The sequence below is a fragment of the Anoplolepis gracilipes genome, chromosome 1 (genome assembly GCF_047496725.1).
Source record: "Anoplolepis gracilipes chromosome 1, ASM4749672v1, whole genome shotgun sequence".
NCBI classification, from domain to species: Eukaryota; Metazoa; Arthropoda; class Insecta; order Hymenoptera; family Formicidae; genus Anoplolepis; species Anoplolepis gracilipes.
The window spans coordinates 245,432-265,427 of NC_132970.1; the positions used below are offsets into that span (position 1 = coordinate 245,432).

General features: G+C 29.1%; 1 protein-coding gene across 14 annotated transcripts in view; it reads left to right on the forward strand.

Annotated features, from left to right (window-relative positions):
• Positions 1-19,996, forward strand: part of LOC140671401 (uncharacterized) — a 156,416-nt gene that overhangs the window by 52,203 nt on the left and 84,217 nt on the right. For 11 of the 14 annotated variants that reach the window (XM_072902673.1, XM_072902665.1, XM_072902681.1 and 8 more), the window contains one exon: positions 5,761-5,793. The exons of the other annotated variants lie outside the window; for them this stretch is intronic. In XM_072902673.1, the coding sequence (XP_072758774.1) occupies positions 5,761-5,793 (33 nt within the window). The remainder of the gene's footprint in view (positions 1-5,760; positions 5,794-19,996) is intronic. 14 annotated transcript variants of the gene reach the window in all.

Below are 19,996 nucleotides of genomic sequence, written 5' to 3' on the forward strand. Positions count from 1 at the left end.
GCGTTTTGTTATCAAACGAAAAATTTTGAAATGATAATCTTTTAACTTTGATAATATATATGACAATACTTGCGGATCGATCCTGCCTGTTCAAGTTTTGACAGACGAATGACAAGATCATAGCTGTTGTAAAGAATACGTCGCAAGAAAGACATACCGAAAACTATGTAGCTAAAGTTTATCAAATGTGTGTAGTGGAGATAACATTAAATATACATGTATTATAAAAGCTAATTGTAAGTAAAATATTGACTTTCTCGTCATTCGCACGTCAAAACTTGAACGAGTAGGACACACTCGGTGTATCGTCGTATTTTCAATACTAATAGATTATTATTTTTTAATTTTAAACGCTTTTAATTAGTATGTTACTTTTCACTAGTTATAAGCGTTCAAAGTCAATAGTCGATTTTGCTTTAATAATGAATATCTCGGTGAAAAAAATCATAGAACATTTGTTAAAAAAAGAAATTAAAGCTATAACTCTGCTCTTTAACATCCAATTAATAATTGTGCTAGGATTTTTTTTTAATTTGGTATTCTTGGAGAAACTTTTGTAAAATTTGTTCAATCAACGGACGTCGCTTGCTTACAATGTAATTTTGTAACAAAAAGAAAAAATTAAAATTTATGTAAAGATTCTAACGCTAGAAACTTCAAGCTTTAAAACGCTTTTTTGTTGATCTTATTCCGATTATTTTTAAGGAAGTTGCAACTACTTGAAAATTGGCCTTTTTTTATATGAAAGAAAGTGGCCCTTTAATACTTTTTGCGTAGTATATATATATATATATATATATATATATATATATATATATATATATATATGTATATATATGTATATATTTATGTAAAGTAATCTGTTTTTTTAATTTAATCATTCAATTATTACGCTTAATACGGTTTTCCGTTACTTGACTCGATCTTGTGATTTGTTTGTTCCTTCCTATTTTTAATCTGAAAATGACTAATAAATTACATTTAAATTTACAAAAATTTAAAGCGTAATATATTCGAACGCACGTGCGAAGAAACAATTATCACTCATAAATATTGTAATGAAACAATAATTTATAATTGCAATTCTCTATCGTTTGATTCGCTACTTGAATCAAAATGTATAAATAGCACAAAATATCTGCCTTACTAAATAGCTATCGCCTTGGTATAAGTTATTAATTGCGTGAATTAATTATTTGCGCAATCCGATAATCTCTAATTATAATAATCGCTTCGTGTATCGTCACATTATCTCGCGAATTACGATCACGACAAGAAGATATTAAACGCAACTATTCCGTATAATTATTACAATTAGCGATTATCGCGATTATTACGCGAATAATCAACTCAGGCGATTGACAATTTGTACTGCGGAAAGACTATTAATTAGACCAGATATTTCCCGCGATTTATATGTTTTAAGAAATCGCGCGAAGCAGATAGAGAATAGAAATTATTGTTTCATTGTGATATATGTATATTAATATTATCTTTACGGAGAGGGTAATTGTTTCTTCAACGATATGCTTAGATTCGAGGATATAACAATATACATATATCAACCATATGTTAATAATTAATTTAATATTCAAAGAACAAAATGTTTCGCATATGTATTAATTTCGTAGCGATAAATTTAATATTTCCGCGATAGAAAAGAATTAATTAGTCACACGATATTTAATCTCCGCGACGTAGGTATAACGCGCTATTATTTACATTCCGTGGCCTTGTTATCATTCACGAAACTGGCAGCAGCGGTCGCTTTATGTGACATTTCTCGACTCGCGATCGCGACAAATATCAGCCCTCTATTTTCGAACATTTCGATCTTCTCATTAATTCGAGAATCGTACAATATTACGTGATACTGAAGTAAAGAGTAAAGTCTTCAATGTCATTTTAGAATTTGCTAATGAATAACAGTAGGTTGCGATACAGATTAAAAAACATATTGATTTCGAATTTAACGATGTTCTGACACGTTTAACATAGTCGTTTTTAACTATGTAATTTAATAATGTAATTTATTAATAACGCAACAATACTTCGATGTTTGCATCGATGGTCTGTTGAAAACGTATGTTTTTTTACGTAAACGAAATCATTTATTGTTCGAGTAGTCGACAAAGGGTCGGATATTGCATTCAACAGAAATTTATCCTCAATTTGAATATAAATATTTATTTAATAAAATATGCGAGCGTATACAATATATTAACAATAAAGACAAAACTATCATAGAGAATAGTTCGTGAAATCGTGCGATTACAGCCGAGCAAGTCGTAAATTTTGTTTTATTCTTCTGTCGCAAAATAATAAATAAAATACACATGTCGCGTAAGATTAATATTAGGAAAAGTTTGCGATCGTTTGTATTCTGCTGATTAGTACATGTGCGACCATAATTAATCATGTTTTCGCAAGTGAGTGTCATGTGAGTGCTATCAAGAAAAACAAAAGATAGAAAAAGAAGAGGAGATTCGGAGAGGCATCAGGTGATAGCAGAGCGATAGTAGAGTAAGTAATATATATTACTTATTTAACCTCTTATTTATCATGGGTGAAATTGATTTTACTCATTTATTTCCGCGATATAAATTTTATATCATCGTTTAATATAAAATATTTTAAATTTACTTTTATTTTTTTAAGTTTTAAAATAATTTGTCATAATTAATATTTTTCTATATAAATATTTTAAAATTGAAAAATAAGCTCGGAAAGGTCAACTCGAGCAATTAAAAGAGTGAAATAGATTTATTGATTTATTAACAAAACGCATAAAGAACGCTATTAATAGATATAATTAATGAAAACAAAAAACAAAACGTTTGGTACTTACTTGTACTTTTTTCAGTCATTTTACATTAAATTAAAAATTAATAAATGGTAATGAAGAATATAAATGTTGATGTGGTTAGAAAGAAGCAAACGTATCTTCTCAGCTTTTCGGACGCATTAATAATAATAGGTGACATCGATACATTATCACCGTAACCTGCTGTCACTCGTTTTCAATGATAATTAGTTATTTAAGATGTTTATACTTGAAAAATGAGTTGATTCTTTTCCTCTGGTCATCTTTTCATTTTATAATAGTGTCGTTGCGGAAATCTTCCTGTCTAGAAGTATAAGTGTCAGGTAAGTCACATAGATAAGCATCAAATACCCGAAATACATAGATAAGATTTGAACTTTATTGACCGAATCATAAAGTGACAATCAAACAGAAATGATGCACACCTAATATAAAAGTTTCAAAAAATCTACCAATTTGTTAATCTTTTGTTACATTTTGTAACAAATCAATCGATTGGAATTAAACTGCTGAAATTATAAACTGTTCAAAACTTGACAAAAAGGTGTAATAGCATAGGGTAAAATTTTTAATTATTTTCTAAGTTTTAAAATATTTGTTATAATTAATATTGTTCTACAAATATACAATATTTTAATATTGTTTGAGATTTTTATTGTATTTATATTATTTATATGTGAGAATTACATTCTTGTCTATCGCGTATATTTCGTAGAAATTTATATTTATATAAAACAATTTACTTTGAGTATTATGTATACATTTTTTTATTAAATCTATCTAAAATCTATTTAAAAGACAAATTAAAAATTTAATTGCGCGAAATAATCGTCTTTTCAAATATTAAATTAAAGATCGCTATGTATTATTATCAAAAAGAAGCTGAATAAACTGTAAACAAGGATTTACAGTAACCGAGCTTTTATTTTATATATATTAAAGGAAACGCGCTTGCGCCAGATTTATAAAGACTTGATTATTTATTTAAAAGAAAATTTAATAACGGAACACACATGTGGTTTAATAACTCAACAACGTTAATAATGTTTATGGCGTTTTTTATTGTTTTATAAAAATGAATAATTTTTGGAAATTAATCGTTTATAATAATTAATTTCGTGATCTAATATTTGAACATTATCCTCATCCTTATTATGATTATTGTCAATAATATGTTGAGATACTTACAGATGGTTTTGAATGATATGGTTGTATATTTGCTTTCTTTAATGCGTATTTTAGTTGTCTCTTTATCTGTTTTATGTACGTTTCACAATCTTTACACTTTATTTTATAGATTACATTATTATTACATTTATGATAAAGTGATGTGTTTTTGGACTTTTATGATTCAAACAATTAAAACACTTGAAATGTGATATGAAATCAGTTTTACGTAACTCCTCGCAAATATATTTAGAAAAATTTTTTTAGTATGATACACTTTTTTTTATTATTATTTTCATCATTGTTTATACTCCAAGATTGTAATTATTAAGTTTCATCAATTTTTTTTTATTTTAATATTGATATATTTGAAAATGAAAGATGAATAAATTACAAATGATTTAGAAACCATTTTTATAAAATAATACAAAAAGGTTCTGAATGTTATTGATGAAAAGTTATTGGACTGTGTATTTTCTGTTACTGAATTTTCTTTCAAATGAATAATTTAAGTCTCTATTATTGTCTCTGACGTACGCGTGTTCCCTTTAATACACATACATATATAAAAACTCGGTTTCTGTGAAACTCTGTTTAACGTTGACTTTACTTCTTATGGACAATACACATCTTTAATTTTGCCTTGGACTATTATATCTTTTTATCAAGTACATATATTAAATATACATATATTTAAACAGTTATTATTATAATTTCAACAGTTTAATGCCGTTTAAAACCGATTGACTCGTTACAGAACGTAACTCAATAAAGGTGAGTTAAGTGTTGGATTTTTCGTAACTGTTATATTAAACAAGCGTTATTTCTGTAATTTGTTTGATTGTCACTCTTTGATTCAATGTTTTATAATTCGGACTTTATCGATTCCGTGTATTTGACGTAAATCTATCTGAATGACATAGCTGACATTTACATTTTTGGACCAGAAGATTTCCGCAATAACCCTACTATACAATGCAAAAATAACCGAAGGAAAAAAATCAACTCATTTTTTAAGTATAAAGATCTTAAATAACTAATTATCGTTGAAAGCGAATGACCAGGTTACTGTGGTGATGTATTGGCGTCACTTATTAGTGCGTCCGCAAAACCGAAGAGATGTGTTTGCTTCTCTCCAACCACATCAATATTTGTTCTTTATTAACATTCATTAATTTTCAATTAATGTATACAGCTAAAGAAGGCACAAGTAAATGACGAAACGTTTCGTTTTTTTGATTATGCGTTCCTTTGATAATGAATTTTAATATGTTAATAATGTTTATACATTTTTTATTGAATAATAAAATAATAAATAATAATAATAAATTATAGTAATAATAATAAATTATAGTAATAATAAATCTATTATATTCTTTTAATTGTTCTATTTGGCCTTTCCGATTCTATGATTATATTCTAAGTTAATTTTACTTTTTTAAGTTTTAAAATATTTGTTATAATTAATATGGTTCTACAAAAAATATTTTAATATTATTTAAAATTTTTATTATATTTCTATTATTTATATGTGAGAATTAAATTCTTGTCTATCGCGTATATTTCATAGAAATTTATATTTATATAAAAACAATTTACTTTATTGAATATTATATATATATTTTATAAATTTTTTTGTTAAATCTATCTAAAATCTATTTAAAAAACAAATGAAAAATTTAATTGCGCGAAATAATGGTCTTTTAAAATATTAATTATTTTGAATATATACTTTATATATATAATTTGGATACATTTGTATTTTACAGATCAAGATTGTGCTCTGCAACTTTGCCGTACTGGTGAGTGATAAATTATTTTTTATTTTGACCCGGAGGTACAAATATTATATTAAATAATATCAAATTTAAGATATATGTAGAATAGGATGTGTGAGGGATAGCAAGAGAGATTATTAGAGAAAAAATTTTTTATCTGTATGTAATTAATGGTTATAACCTTCTTCTTTTTTCTAAAAAGAGGAACTTGTCAAGCTCTTTCTTCGGAAATTCTTTGTCTAGAAATATTTACCACCCTATATGTACTTCTTTGACTTTACTATACTACTCTTGTAAGAGTACTCTTGTAGAGTTGCCATTCACGTAGTATATTTCTACTAGGATTATCTGAAATTTTTCCTACATATTTTTCTTACATACAACTATCGGAGATGTCTCGTTCCTTCATCTATCTTTCTATCTATCTTTTCTCCTCCTTTCTTTCTCTCTCTCTCTCTCTCTCTCTCTCTTCTCTCATCTTTCACTCCCTACTCGCTTCGCCACCGTTTCCGTGCCGTCCATAGGGACGATTGACGTATCGATTCCAGTAGGGTGGTGCAGTCTGGCCTTCGCCACCGTGTCTGCGTGTTCCAAAAGTGCTGGCGTCGTCTGTCCCGCCGTTCTTCGTCTCCCGCGCCCGTTTCCACCCTATTCCTCGACCTCTTTCTCTCTCTCTCTCTCTCTCTCTCTCTCTCTTTCTCTCTCTCTCCTCGGACTGCCAGCTCCTTCTCGTCTCAAAATCAATGGGTCGAGTGCTCTCTCGGTCGAGCATGCGAGAATATGCGACGATGACGAAAGTCTGCGCGTGTAAGAGATCGAGAGATTGTCGGGTCCGGTTTTCGTCTCGTCTCGTCACCGCACGCTAATCGATTTCCTTCGCCCCCTTTAATTTATCCGATAATGTTTCAGCCGCTCAAATTTGGTCGAATTTGCTAAACGACTCGATATGTCAGATTATTATCGATTATCACCCCGCTGATAATGCGGCGTTTCGTATCAGCAAATCGACATGTGATATCACCATGGACGAATTGTCGCACAGATTTCCCATACTTATTTATTCTACAATAGAACAGGTTCTCGTGATAAGCGAGTAATATAGAACTTGTAGAGTAAATTTGAAAGAAATCTCTCTCGCACATATTTGCAGATCTAGATGAAAATTGTCTGAATTTTATTTTGTTTTAAAGTCAATTTCTTGAAAAAAAAAATAAGCTGGATAATTTAATCTAATCATTTATTCTTACACTCTTGCAATATCTTTTTCTTAATCGATTTTCATTCTTTGTGATTTTTTTTTATAACATTATAAATATTTTTATTTACATTACAAAATAATATGTAGAATAAAAGTGAAAATCATACATTTTCTAAAAGACAATATCGAAAGAAAATGTAAAGAATATTTGTTTCTGCATCTTTTAATTATGGTTTAAGAGCTGCATACACTACGCAAAAGAAATTAAAGGGCCACTTTCTTCCATATAAAAAAGACCATTTTTCAAGTAGTTGCAACTTTCTCAAAAATAATAGGAATAAGATCAATAAAGAAGCGTTTCAAAGCTTGAAGTCTCTAGTTGTAGAATCTTTATATGAATTTCAATTCTTTCTATTCGTTACCAAATTACATTGTAAGAAAGCGACGTCCGCCGATTGAACAAATTTTTCGAAAGATTGTCCAAGGAATACCGAATTAAAAAAAATCCTAATACAATTTCATTAAATGCATATTAAAGAGCAGAATTTTGGCTTTAATTTATGTTTTTAACGAATGTTCTATGATTTCTTTTCGCCGAGATATTCATTATTAAAACAAAATCGAGCTATTGACTTTGAACGCTTATAACAAGTGAAAAAAATAATCGTACAATAATTATTAATTTAAGATTTTAAAATGTACAGAAAAAACTTAACACTTTGGCCTTTCGTACGACTAACTGGAATACTTTTTACTTGTAAATGTTGTAAAGTTCATGAAAATTTTAGCGTTTTTTCGTTAACTTTCATTGATTTAAATAAAAAAGATAAAAGTACCATTTTTATTTGATTTTTAAGTAAGCAATTACGCTTTAAAAATAAATAATGATTGAAAAAACGATAGAATCATTTTAAAGTGCTAACTTTTCTCTTTAAATTGGTTTTTTAATGATTATTGTACGATCATTTTTTTCACTAGTTATAAGCGTTCAAAGTCAATAGCTCGATTTTGCTTTAATAATGAATATCTCGATGAAAACAAATCATAGAACATTTGTTAAAAAAAAGAAATTAAAGTTAAAACTCTGCTCTTTAACACCCGATTAATGAAATTGTGCTAGGATTTTTTTTGAATTCGGTATTCTTGGACAAACTTTCGAAAAATTTGTTTAATCAACAGACGTCGCTTTCTTACAATATAATTTTGTAACAAATAGAAAAAATTGAAATTTATTTATAAATTCTAAAACTAGAAACTTCACGTTTTGAAATGCTTTTTTTATTGATTTTATTCTAATTATTTTTAAGGAAATTGCAACTACTTGAAAAGTGGCCTTTTTTATATGAAAGAAAGTGGCCCTTTAATTTTTTTGCGTAGTGTATTTCTTTTCTTGATACATTTTTTGTCTTACAACTATATTTTACGTATTTTTGTTAGCAGTGTCATGAAAATAATGCTGTATGCGAACAAACGCGTGAGAGCAGTCAAGTGTAAATACGCTGAATGTTGCGAATGTTATATATGAAAGAATGTTGGGACGTTCAACATTAGATATATTTAAAATACAAGGTAGATCATATTTTTATCTCAATATATATCATATTTTGCAAAGAAAATGTCAGTAAAAAAAAAACACTTAGGTTTACGTCAAATAAAATGCGTGTTTTATTTTAGGTATAAAAAATTTTGACAATGATTTAAATTCTTTAACATTACACAGACATTATGAATCAATCACTATCTTTTAATTCAATTACTGTGTGTATCTATCGTTTATAAAGCTGCGATGAGAATTAATGTAGTAGAATTAATATAATTTTACTGTTATTAATTAACTAAAGTGGAAAAAAAATCTTTTCTTATAAAAGAAGCTAATTTTGATTTTGATATTTGCATAAATTTTCTCCATAATTCAAGATTTATTGTAATCTCATAGAGCTACAACTTGCCGTTCGATCGTTTCCATTAGGCTGCTTCAACAGGTAGGCTGGTAGATAACTAAATTACGAGGATGTTTAATGTCCTCGTGAATCGCGACATGAGTTCTTAACATGCTCATAAATTTGATTTTGCCCATCGAACATGTGTTACATATATTGTTTAACTTTGCTATTTAAAAAAAGGATGTTAATTATAAAGGGTAAATTTTTCAAAAGAAAAAAACCAAGAAGAACCTATTACAATTTTATTATTAGATATACTTTTTCATAAAAGTTACATTAAAAAAAAAAGTTAAGATTTATCAGTTAAAAACACTCGAGAAAGTAAACTTAACTTTTTATTACCCGGAAACTTTGTAAAAGTATTTATTTTCATTAAATTCGTATCTCGTCGCGTCACGCGGAAGGATCCCTGCGTTAGTTTGTACAAATGAATTATAATCACACAATGCGCGAGCACGAAGCGACAAATCCTCTTAAAGCAGGCTTGAAGAGTAATTCATTGCGTTACAGAAGCACGTTGATACGGTGACGGGCTTGGATAGTTACAATGAGGATACAGGAAGACGTTTGCTCAGTCGCAGACAAAACAATTTGTAATGTCTTTACAAATAGACGAGCAGCACGGTTTTATGATATACAGGGTGAGGAGAAAGTATAGAAACCCTAAAAAATTTCGAAAAATATAAGTTTTATAGAAAAAGAATCTAGGACAAATTCGAAGAAGGATCCGGCCAAGCAAGATCTATTCATTTTTTTCATTTATTTCATATTTTATATTAAAAAGTATCGTGACGGACTTTAAAATATTTCAGGAAATTCTTAACCAAAAGAAGTTTTATTATAGTGTTTTAGAAAGCTGTCGAGATAAGCTATAAAAATATGCAATTGAAAGTAGGGTGTTCCATTTAAGAAATTGAAGGACTTCACGTGACTATATTCAAGGTCAAATTAAAGACGCCATCTTATGTCCCTCTCGAAACCATACAATTTTTGTCTGAAACATTTTTCTGTAAAACTTATATTTTTCGAGATTTTTCAGGATTTCCATACTTTTTTCCTCACCCTGTATAAGCATACGAGTATATCATCTCGTTCCTTCTGACGTCTATTATTGTCAGAAACTGCCGTACAAACTATCTATTTACTTCGGAACTCTCGGCATATTTTCCACAATTTTTCCATTATAAAATAAAAAAAGTGTATTATATTAAAAATAATTAAGCCTCAAATTGGACATTATAATTCTACTCAAATTTTTTTCACGTTATGCTGCAAAATTACTCTTTAATTTTCAACAGCTATCTTTTCTTTATCTGACAAATTGAATGTTCTTGCAGTGAGCGATTAACAATCACGGTTCGTTAAAATATTAAAGACTCGGTAGTTGCGTGAATCGAATTCGAAGATAATCGCGAGTGAGTAAGGCGGAATGGCTAATCAACTCAAGATCAATGTCCAGACGAGTTAATAAATGTCAGCTAACAGAGATCTATGGTTACAAGGCCACTTTGATTATCTGGTCATTTCGCGGTTATATTATATCTTAATCATAGGAGTTAATATAACATATTAATCATAAAGTATATTATTATATATATTAATTATAAACTATAATCTTGATTATATTGATATTGATTTTGATATATTGCACACTTTATGTAATGGAAACAAATATTTATTTTCTGAAACTTTTATATATGCAAAAACGTTGTGTTTGATTGGTGACTCCGTGCTCAGCGTTCGGTAAATAAATGACGTTATAAAATCTGCCTGGTGATCGCTCATGCGAACATATTTTTGGACGTGATCCAGAGACACAAATGTGCAACGCCAGCTTCAATCCGAATATCGGTTTTCTTAACTCGTTTAGCATGTTCTTTATGGTATTTCGTATTAACCATCCTATTTAATTTTCACACTTAATTTGTGGATTCAAAGTCTTTTTTGCTATAAAGAAGTAACTACCGCGAATGATTTTAAAGGAGCTCTTGTCAAAGTTTGCACGTGGAATTCAATTATGCTTAATAATTAAAATAAATATTTGAAATTTTGATTTAACTTCTTGACATCTTATGACTTCAACGTCTCCATTAAAAATTAAATAACAATCTAAATGACGTCGTAATGTCTTGAATATTTATTTTAATCAATGGGTTTTGAAACCAAGATATTATGGAACTATTTATATAAATGATTTAAATGGGCGATAACTTCAAAATATTATTTTATATAAAAAGATTAATGCACGAATATAATATAGTTTGTTTTAAGAAAAATATGACTTTGATACTTTCATTGTTTAGTCATTCGTTAATCGATAATGATTACATTGACGTACTTTTAATCTAGGTTAATTAGGAGAGCGTGAGGAGTAATTACGAGATTCTGATCGGGGCGTGGCTAATGCCAAGCTGACCATTGTTTGACACGTCACCGCCATTATTGGCGGTTGATTAATGAAATTCTGTTAGACCCCTCAAAGTGCTCTTCCGAACTGAGAGATAATGTCGAGGACTTTGCGACGGATCATTTAATAACGTTAATGAAATATTTGTGGCTTCGACATACGATGCCGTTCCGTTAATTATTACTGTTGGAAGTCCCGCAACTTTTCTTTGCCTTCTGATGCTCCAGCTATCAAAAACATGAAAGCGACACTTTTTTAACAAATTGTGTTAAGATCATTAAGATTTGTTTTGTATAGAAACATTCGGATTTGTTTTGTTCACTTTTCTTAAAAGACGCATGGAAATTTTTTAAGAACCAATATTACAAACCTTGTTACAACTTGCTGAAATTTTAAATTTCCCTTAGTCGATTATTTACCAATCGACCAATTCTTGACAGTTTTGTACCAATTGTCGCTGTATTAGATGAAAAAAATTACATTTAAAACCATGATCTCGGTTCCTTAATACCCTTAGAAAACGTTTTGTATAATTACAGGTGATAGCAAGAAAGCGGAAACGTGTGGCAACAAAGTGACCACAATGTCCCTTTTCGCGTTGCAAAGTGAGAGAGCAATTCGGCGTTAATTGCGAAGTCAATAGAAATAAGCACCAACAGATATTGAATTAATTAAGCCGTCCCGGGAGAATTAAGAGTAATTGCGGTTACGGGTTGCCGGTTTTGTCTCTCGTTTCTCTCTATATCTGTATTAATACACAATATCTGGATGATTGCGTGCAGAATGTCTGACTGACCGTGGGTCCTTTCGTTTTTCCTGATCTTAGAAAATCCAATATCCCAGGAAGATGAGATACAGCTTTGCATAGAACTTGAAAATCGTCTTACGTGCAAAATCACAAAAGACAATTTTTATAATCCTCCGCTTTGTCAGCTTGAATGAGACTTGTAACCGGGAGAATTTATAAATGTTTAATAAAAATCTATCAACAAATTTCTCGAATTTTTCCACGATTTTGTTGGTTAATTTTTCATAATGCATAAAAGCAACGCGAAAAATCTATTTATTTGATAATTTTCAATACTATATTTTAAATAAGATATTTTTCTTCCGCCAAGTAATAAATCAATTTTAAACTAAATTTTTTCATTGTCTAATTAAAATACCTCAAAATTATGATTTTAATTTCCACAAATCATTGTGCATTTCAAGCATTTGTTACATGTGTAAATTTTTTTATAAGAACGAGAGGACTAGATGTGAAATGAGATATAGCGCTAACTTTTTACCTGTCTAAAGATATTGGTTCGCAGGAACCATCTTTGATTGATACATGGGAATCACGATTGGCACCCTCGAAATAGTATTTAGCACGTCAGGGGCTTTCGAGAGATATGGCTTATAAAAAGTCACGTTTGGCCTGAATCCAGCTGGATTTAGTTTCTTGATGGATTACGAACTTTAACAGAATGATTGTAGTAAGTAATTATTATTATATTGCCAACAAAAGATGCACGTAGATATGTAAGATGCTCTGCAAATTTCATCCATATAAAATATAAACAGTGTTTTCTCTTATCTAAATGAAGTCTAGAAAAATAATTTAGATGAAGCAATTGCTTTATCTCATATTTATGTGGATAATAATGGAATATGTATATTATCTATATTTCATTTTTCTCTACATAATAATGAAATATATTATTTATATCTCATCTTTATCTACATAATAATGGAATATATTATCGATATTTTATTTTTGTTTTAGATGGTAAAATGGATTATCTGCCTTAAATTATTTAAGACAATTCTGCAATTAACAAAAGTCCTTAATAAGCACTTTATGATTTTTTATATGTTTGATTTTTAGATTTATTTCTAAAGGCGATTCAATATAAAATCTAATCATATTAAAGAATCACTAAACACTTACTAAGCGCTGAGTTGTGTTCAACACAATTAATACTCATAAAGTGAATCATTCAGTATGTATAGTATACATTAACTCAGTGGTATCAGATTCGAAAGTAGCATGCTGCTAGTGTTTTATATTATAATTATACGATTATAATGTTTTCATTTCTTTCTTACTTATATTTTTTAAAGCAATATTATCTTAAAATCATTTAGATAAGATGCCTTTTAATTTTATTTATTATCTAAATAAACTTGAAATAAATCATCTTTATTTTATCTGAGTTAAATATTATATGTCTCAGCTTATCTTTATCTAGATGACTTCAACATTATCTATGTGAAACACTGCATATAAAGATAAGAAACACAAATATTAGCAAAAGATATTTTCTTACCGTACAATTTTTTTTATTTGAATACAACTATTTGAAATTATGAAGAAATTATAAAGAAATTTTTTTAATTAAGTTGAAAGTAAAGTCTTTTAATTGAAAAACACAAGTCTTTCAAATCTAATTGTAAGAAGAGAGAGAGAGAAAAGACAAAAACACAGAAATGATTAAAAGGAAAAAAGACAAAGAAGAAATGATGAAAAGAATTTACTACATGTTCTCTCATATAGATTATCAGTGAAAAGATTAATCAACTGATCTAAGAAAACGATAGTATGTACTGATCTTAAAGAACGTGAAAACGTTTGATACTCGAACTGAAAAACATCGAGCATTATCTTGCATGAAGCATCAAGGTTTTAGTATTTGAAAAAAGAGCAGAAATACTAAGATCTTCTTGTACAAAGAATTTAGATAAAGGCTTTAGTATTTGAAACAGATAACATCGAGTATTCTTTTGTTTAAAATAGAGAAAGAATGGTTTTAGATACATTTGAAATAAAAAGAAAAAGCGTCTAATATTTCCTTCTGTAAGATATCTGAAAGTAGAGAAATTGGTTTTAGATACATTTAAAATGAAAAGAAAACGTCTGGTATTTTCTTCTATAAGATACTTGAAAGTAAGAAAATGGCACGAATCGCCTAATTTATGCTTATTAAAGTCGAATGGAATTTTAATGAATAAAATGGATCTTAAATCGATTGAATTAAATTTAATTAAATACAAAATAAAATAATTATACGCTTTAGTGACTTACAATTTTAAATTTTGCATTCCGCTGCTTTTTGGCAATAAAATGTAATTTCTAATGTTAAGTGAAAATTATAAGAGCTTATTTTCGAATTTCGTGATAATCATGTTGGCTTTAGATTAACTTTAATGATGTTTATTCTTTGACGGAAAAGTATAACCACCTCTCACATAGCTTGCAGCACAGTTTATATAGTTCGTGGATCACGTTGCTGTCAGAACTCCCGCAACATCGTTAACTCGTTCCCCTGGAGAGATTCTCTCTCTCTCTCTCTCTCTCTCTCTCTCTCTCTCTCTCTCTCTCTCTCTCTCTTGAATTTGTTGTATATATATATATATATATATATATATAACTCGACAATATCGTTATAATTCTGGAGTTGCAGCATTCGATATTGCCGTAACGTTGTAACAAATATATGTTGAAATTTTATCACACTTAATTATGAAATTAGATCGCAAGAAGAGAAGAAGTAATGTGATCTTTACTTATGTTTCTCACAATTATGGATAACACTTTGCGAAACATGATCTCCATTTTATAAAAAAAGAAAAATTATATTATTTTAGATATATATATATATATATATATATATATATATATATATTGCAGAAACATTGAGTTTCTCTCTACATAACAATTATAACTTCTTAAAATTATATCTCATTAAAAGTTTCACCGTAGCGGTATTAATGTTTTAAGCGGATTTAACAAATATTCGCGATATAATCATCTTACAATTAGTGTTGTCGAAGATCGCATCAACGCCTTGATTGCGCGTTTACCCGTTTCACGAGACAAAAAGAAATCGAGTGCAAATTTCATTGCCTCTTATCTCGCAATTTTGTATTTTCATTTTGCGCCTCGATAAATATTTTTAATCGACATTGTATAAAAATATTAAAAAATATTATACTCGCGGTCATCCAGAGCACGAAAAAGATATTTATTCATCTCCCGTTTCTATTCGTGTATAAAGTATACACAGGGGGTGTTAATTTAAAGCCGGTCAGTAACTACCCTCAGTGCCAGTCTATGCGCCCAGTTGCAATTTTAATATCTTTTCTGAACGTAATACTTGGAGAGTATATGTTTTCTCTTCGTTTGAAGGGGAGCCACGTCTCGAATTAGACAGTCGACCTCATATCGGACCACATTTGCATAACGCGTGACCAGAAATTATGCGCAGCGTATTATACATACGTTAGCGATAGGGTTAAAGGCAGAAATAGGAAGAGCGATTTTGCTTTGCTTATGCGGTTGAAAAAGTAGTCGGAAAAAGGAATCACAGAATACACGTGTAACAAAGTTCCTCCATTCCCTTCTCAATTACCGAAAAAGGTCATTTATTTCGAGGCATAATACGGCTAATATTAGAATTATCCAGTGGGGATAGCATTATCCGTGTATCACGTGTTATCTGGGTGGTCGATTTAATTTATTGAGACACGTGGAAGTAGAATTTAACTACGTATTATAAGTTAACGGAACAAAATGAGTAACAAATAAAAATATTAAAATTAATTCTGCTCATTTTATAAGACGTAATTTAATCCACGATATATTCGAAATTTATTATTTTATAGATTTATATTGCACTGGAGAATGTGACTACGTTCCTTTTATGCAAAATATTTCTAAAATATAAGTATGGTAGAATATTCTCTACTTAAATTAACATGAAATATCATTTAAATATAAATACGCTTTTTTTCCCCTTTTATCTCGTAAAATTGTATACGTTGGATTTACTATGTTAATTGTTCCTTTCTACATTTTCATCAACAAATTGGGTTTAAATTGCAAACAAAGAGCCTGCAATTATATATAACGTATAATGGAGGTAGAGAAATAGGGCTCGCTATTTATTGTTGTGTAAACCACGTTCCTTTCCTGGTCGCGAGGACAAGTAGAGATTCACGAAACGTCGTTTACGTTTACTGTAACCGCGCATACAACCGGAAGACGGAGTTATCACTCGCATCGGTGAACAAACGTGGGGCACCGACGTATATTTTCGGTTTTGGCTCCGAGCCGAACCGCATCGTGATAAAAGGAATTCCGACAGCCAGCCAACCATAATAGATGACTTAAGAGAGCGTCCGGGGAAAACGTAACGCCAAGTTGAATTTCATAACGAACGCGGGCAAGCCACATCAACTGACATGAACGTATGTTACGAAACCATCTCGTATTCCCAATGTTGCAGAAGGCGTTGTGTTTCCCCGTCAGAGATTAAATTCCCTTGTAACGTGCGAAAGCTTTCTGTGTGACATTTCGTCGTAATGCAAAAATTTACGCAAAAGCTGAAACCCTAGCTTCCCTTACTATAATAAATATTAAAATATTGCTAAAATATTATGTGAATATTGCGACATATATTGCAAATATTGCATCAGTATTAAGGAAATATTATAAATTTAATATTTTATTAAAGGTATTGCAAAGTATTACTGTTACATTATAATGCAATCACATATCTTTCGTTAATTCGTTCGCTAACCGCTATGGACGCACTATGCGTTATTTATTTCGTATTCAAGTTTTTTTCATGAGAATATCTAAAGCCTGCAAAAAAGCACAAAAACTAGTAGCATTAAATATATTTTTCTATCAGCTTAATTTCTGAAACAATCCTAACACAAGGAATTCAGATGTTGAATTAATTGTTTAAAAATCGAACAAATAAGTGTTATCAAAATAAGAAATATTCTGCAATATCTTGTAAATATTGGATTCACGTTGTAGAAATATATCATTACAGAAATATTGCACAATATAAAAAAATGTGAAATATTAAAAGGCTGTAGAGAGCAAGGACTCAAATCAAAATAGGATAGGACACAATTAAGTAGTACAAAAATATAATTTCATAAACTAAGATATAAATATAAAGATTGTCTTGACAGTAACCGATCGACACAAGAACTATTCTGCTGTTCATAATCAAAATTTTTACCAAACAATCTGACTTTGATTCAATCGGTACTGTAGTCAAGTCACTAATCTATTTAAACACTTGAAATAATTCTTCTTGGCTTACCAACCATGGAGTATTATATGTATTGACAACCGTAAACCAATACTGTATGTATATAAAGTTTGAAATTACGTTCCGTTCAGGCCTGTTCATGATAATTTTATAAAAAAACTCGGTAATTTTATATTTGTAACATTTCACCTTCATAGTTAATTTTACACGTTTTATATATTGCGCTGAAGAAGGCTCAAAACAAGAGCCTCAAACGTTCGCTCATTTAATCTTTAATTTTACATGGATTTCCGTATCTAACAATCTTTATATTTATATCTTAGTTTATGGAATTATATTTTTGTATTACTTAATTGTGTCCTATTCTATTTTTATTTGAGTCCTTGCTCTCTACAGCCTTTTAATATTTCAAATTTTGTTATTTTAAAGAGAGCTCTTATCAATGTCTATTGCACAATATAGTTTGGGAGCGGGCATATTGTAATAAGCTTTCAGGAATATTGCATGCAATATTCCAATCTTGTAAAACGATATTCCCGCAATATTCCATCAAAATCGTGCTGAGTATTTTAATACTCGCCGGTTACTACACTTTATTATAATCTTGCTATATGACTCAAACATATTTTTCGGCTCTCTTTATCGAGCCTCATCATATTAAATTTAGACTTCTCGTCTTTTACGTTTCTCTTTAATTGATTTTTACGTATATATATTTTTTAATAAAGAATATAATATATAGAAAAAATCAAACTTTATATATATACAATACAAAATATATAATATATGACAAAAAATCTTGCAACCTTTGTTTCTTGTTGATTTCTATTTCAAAATTTGGTTTCCTGTGTCAAGGTTTACTTCTATTTTTATTGTGCCCGAATATCGAACGGCGTGTGATCAATAATGAGAAATTTCCTTCGCGTTTGGTAAGATAGAAATATTGCATTAAAAATATCGCGATGCATTGTATATACGAGGTGTCTTAAAATTACCGGATGTCTTTTTAAAATAGCAAATTCTTTAGTCAATTTTTGAAAACAATTTCTTCTTAGCAAACATATCGAGACATCAATACATAATTTCGAAGTTATATAGCCAATTGAAAAAAAGAATGGCTTTTGCAAACTAAACTTTGTGAAGTTGAGAGGTTAATTTAATTTTATTTTCAATTAATTTCAAATGAAATTTATTTTAATAGAATTTTAATTTAAGTTTTAAAAGTATTTTATGATGAAGAAAATTGGAATTTTGAAAATGAAATTGGAAAATGGAATTTGCGAAAAATATATAATGACCTTTCTCGACATTTTCACTAAAGAAAAATCGATTGCAAATTGGCCAGAAAGTTTGCTATTAAAAACATATCTGATGATTCTACAGAGCAAATATTCAATTTTTTAATTATATAATATCTATATGTATATTCCTTTTTTAATTTAGGTATAAAAATTCATGCATATTTGTAGCATTATGAAGAAAATGCAGGTAGAAAAATGCAACTTGGTATGTCACGTAGTAGGCAAACACGTGTAACATATGTATAGTCATATGCACGCACCGAAATTTAATCCGCTGCGGGTACACGATATAGCATTAGCTTAGTAATTTTTTTTATCTCCTGCTGTTTGTCGACTACATGTACATATATTGGAGACAAATTGTACATGTTGTACGTGTTTTAACGAAAATAACGCCGAGCCAGTTTAAATATCTGATTTTTATCAATATTGTCACTTGTTACGAAAATTTTCGACACCAATTATTTATATAAATTTGCAAGCTTTTGGAGAAAAAATTAATTTATACAATTTATTCAATGTAAAATTTGCATCTCTTCAATTTTTCTCAATTTAAGTACATGTGAATTAAAGAATATCTTATATCAAATTAAGTGATTGTGAGAATAAAAAAATACAGTGCTTATTAAAATTTTCAAAATATATGTTTAATTATATTGTTAGATTATATGTTGAATTTATATTTTAGATTGGCCTGGACTGAACAAATTAGCAGTGCAAATTAATTACAAAATATAATTAATTTATTAAACAATAAATAATTCACTAAAATCGAATATTTGATCGATTAATTTTGTTTACAATATTGAGAAATATTTCATATTTCTGCGCGAGGAAAATGTATCTAAATTTTTAGTGTTGATCATGTAACTTTTATACTAGTTATAAATGATGTAATTAATCTCGATTGTGATAAGCAAAAAAGGCAAAATTACCGAATCGATTGCTCAGAGAAAATATAATGTATTACTTATACAGACTTAGATTTATTGATATTTTTATTACTATTTGCTTATCACCCTCGAGATTAATTATATCATTTATATTAGTCACAAATATTTATAAATCACAAGCTAATGCAAAATGAGATTTCTTCAACGTGGAAAAAGCGAAACGAGTATCTGTCCATTTTTTTTTTTTTTTTGGTAATGATTTGTGCATTGAATGCTACATCAAATAAAAGTTTATTACATTAAATTAAAGATTATTACATCAAATTAAAGTTTGTAGATTGTTTCTTCAAAATAATATTTGGGATATTGGATAATCAATTATTAAAATATCCAATTTCCGTCTACTGGTGGGTCACATTCCCTAATTTTATT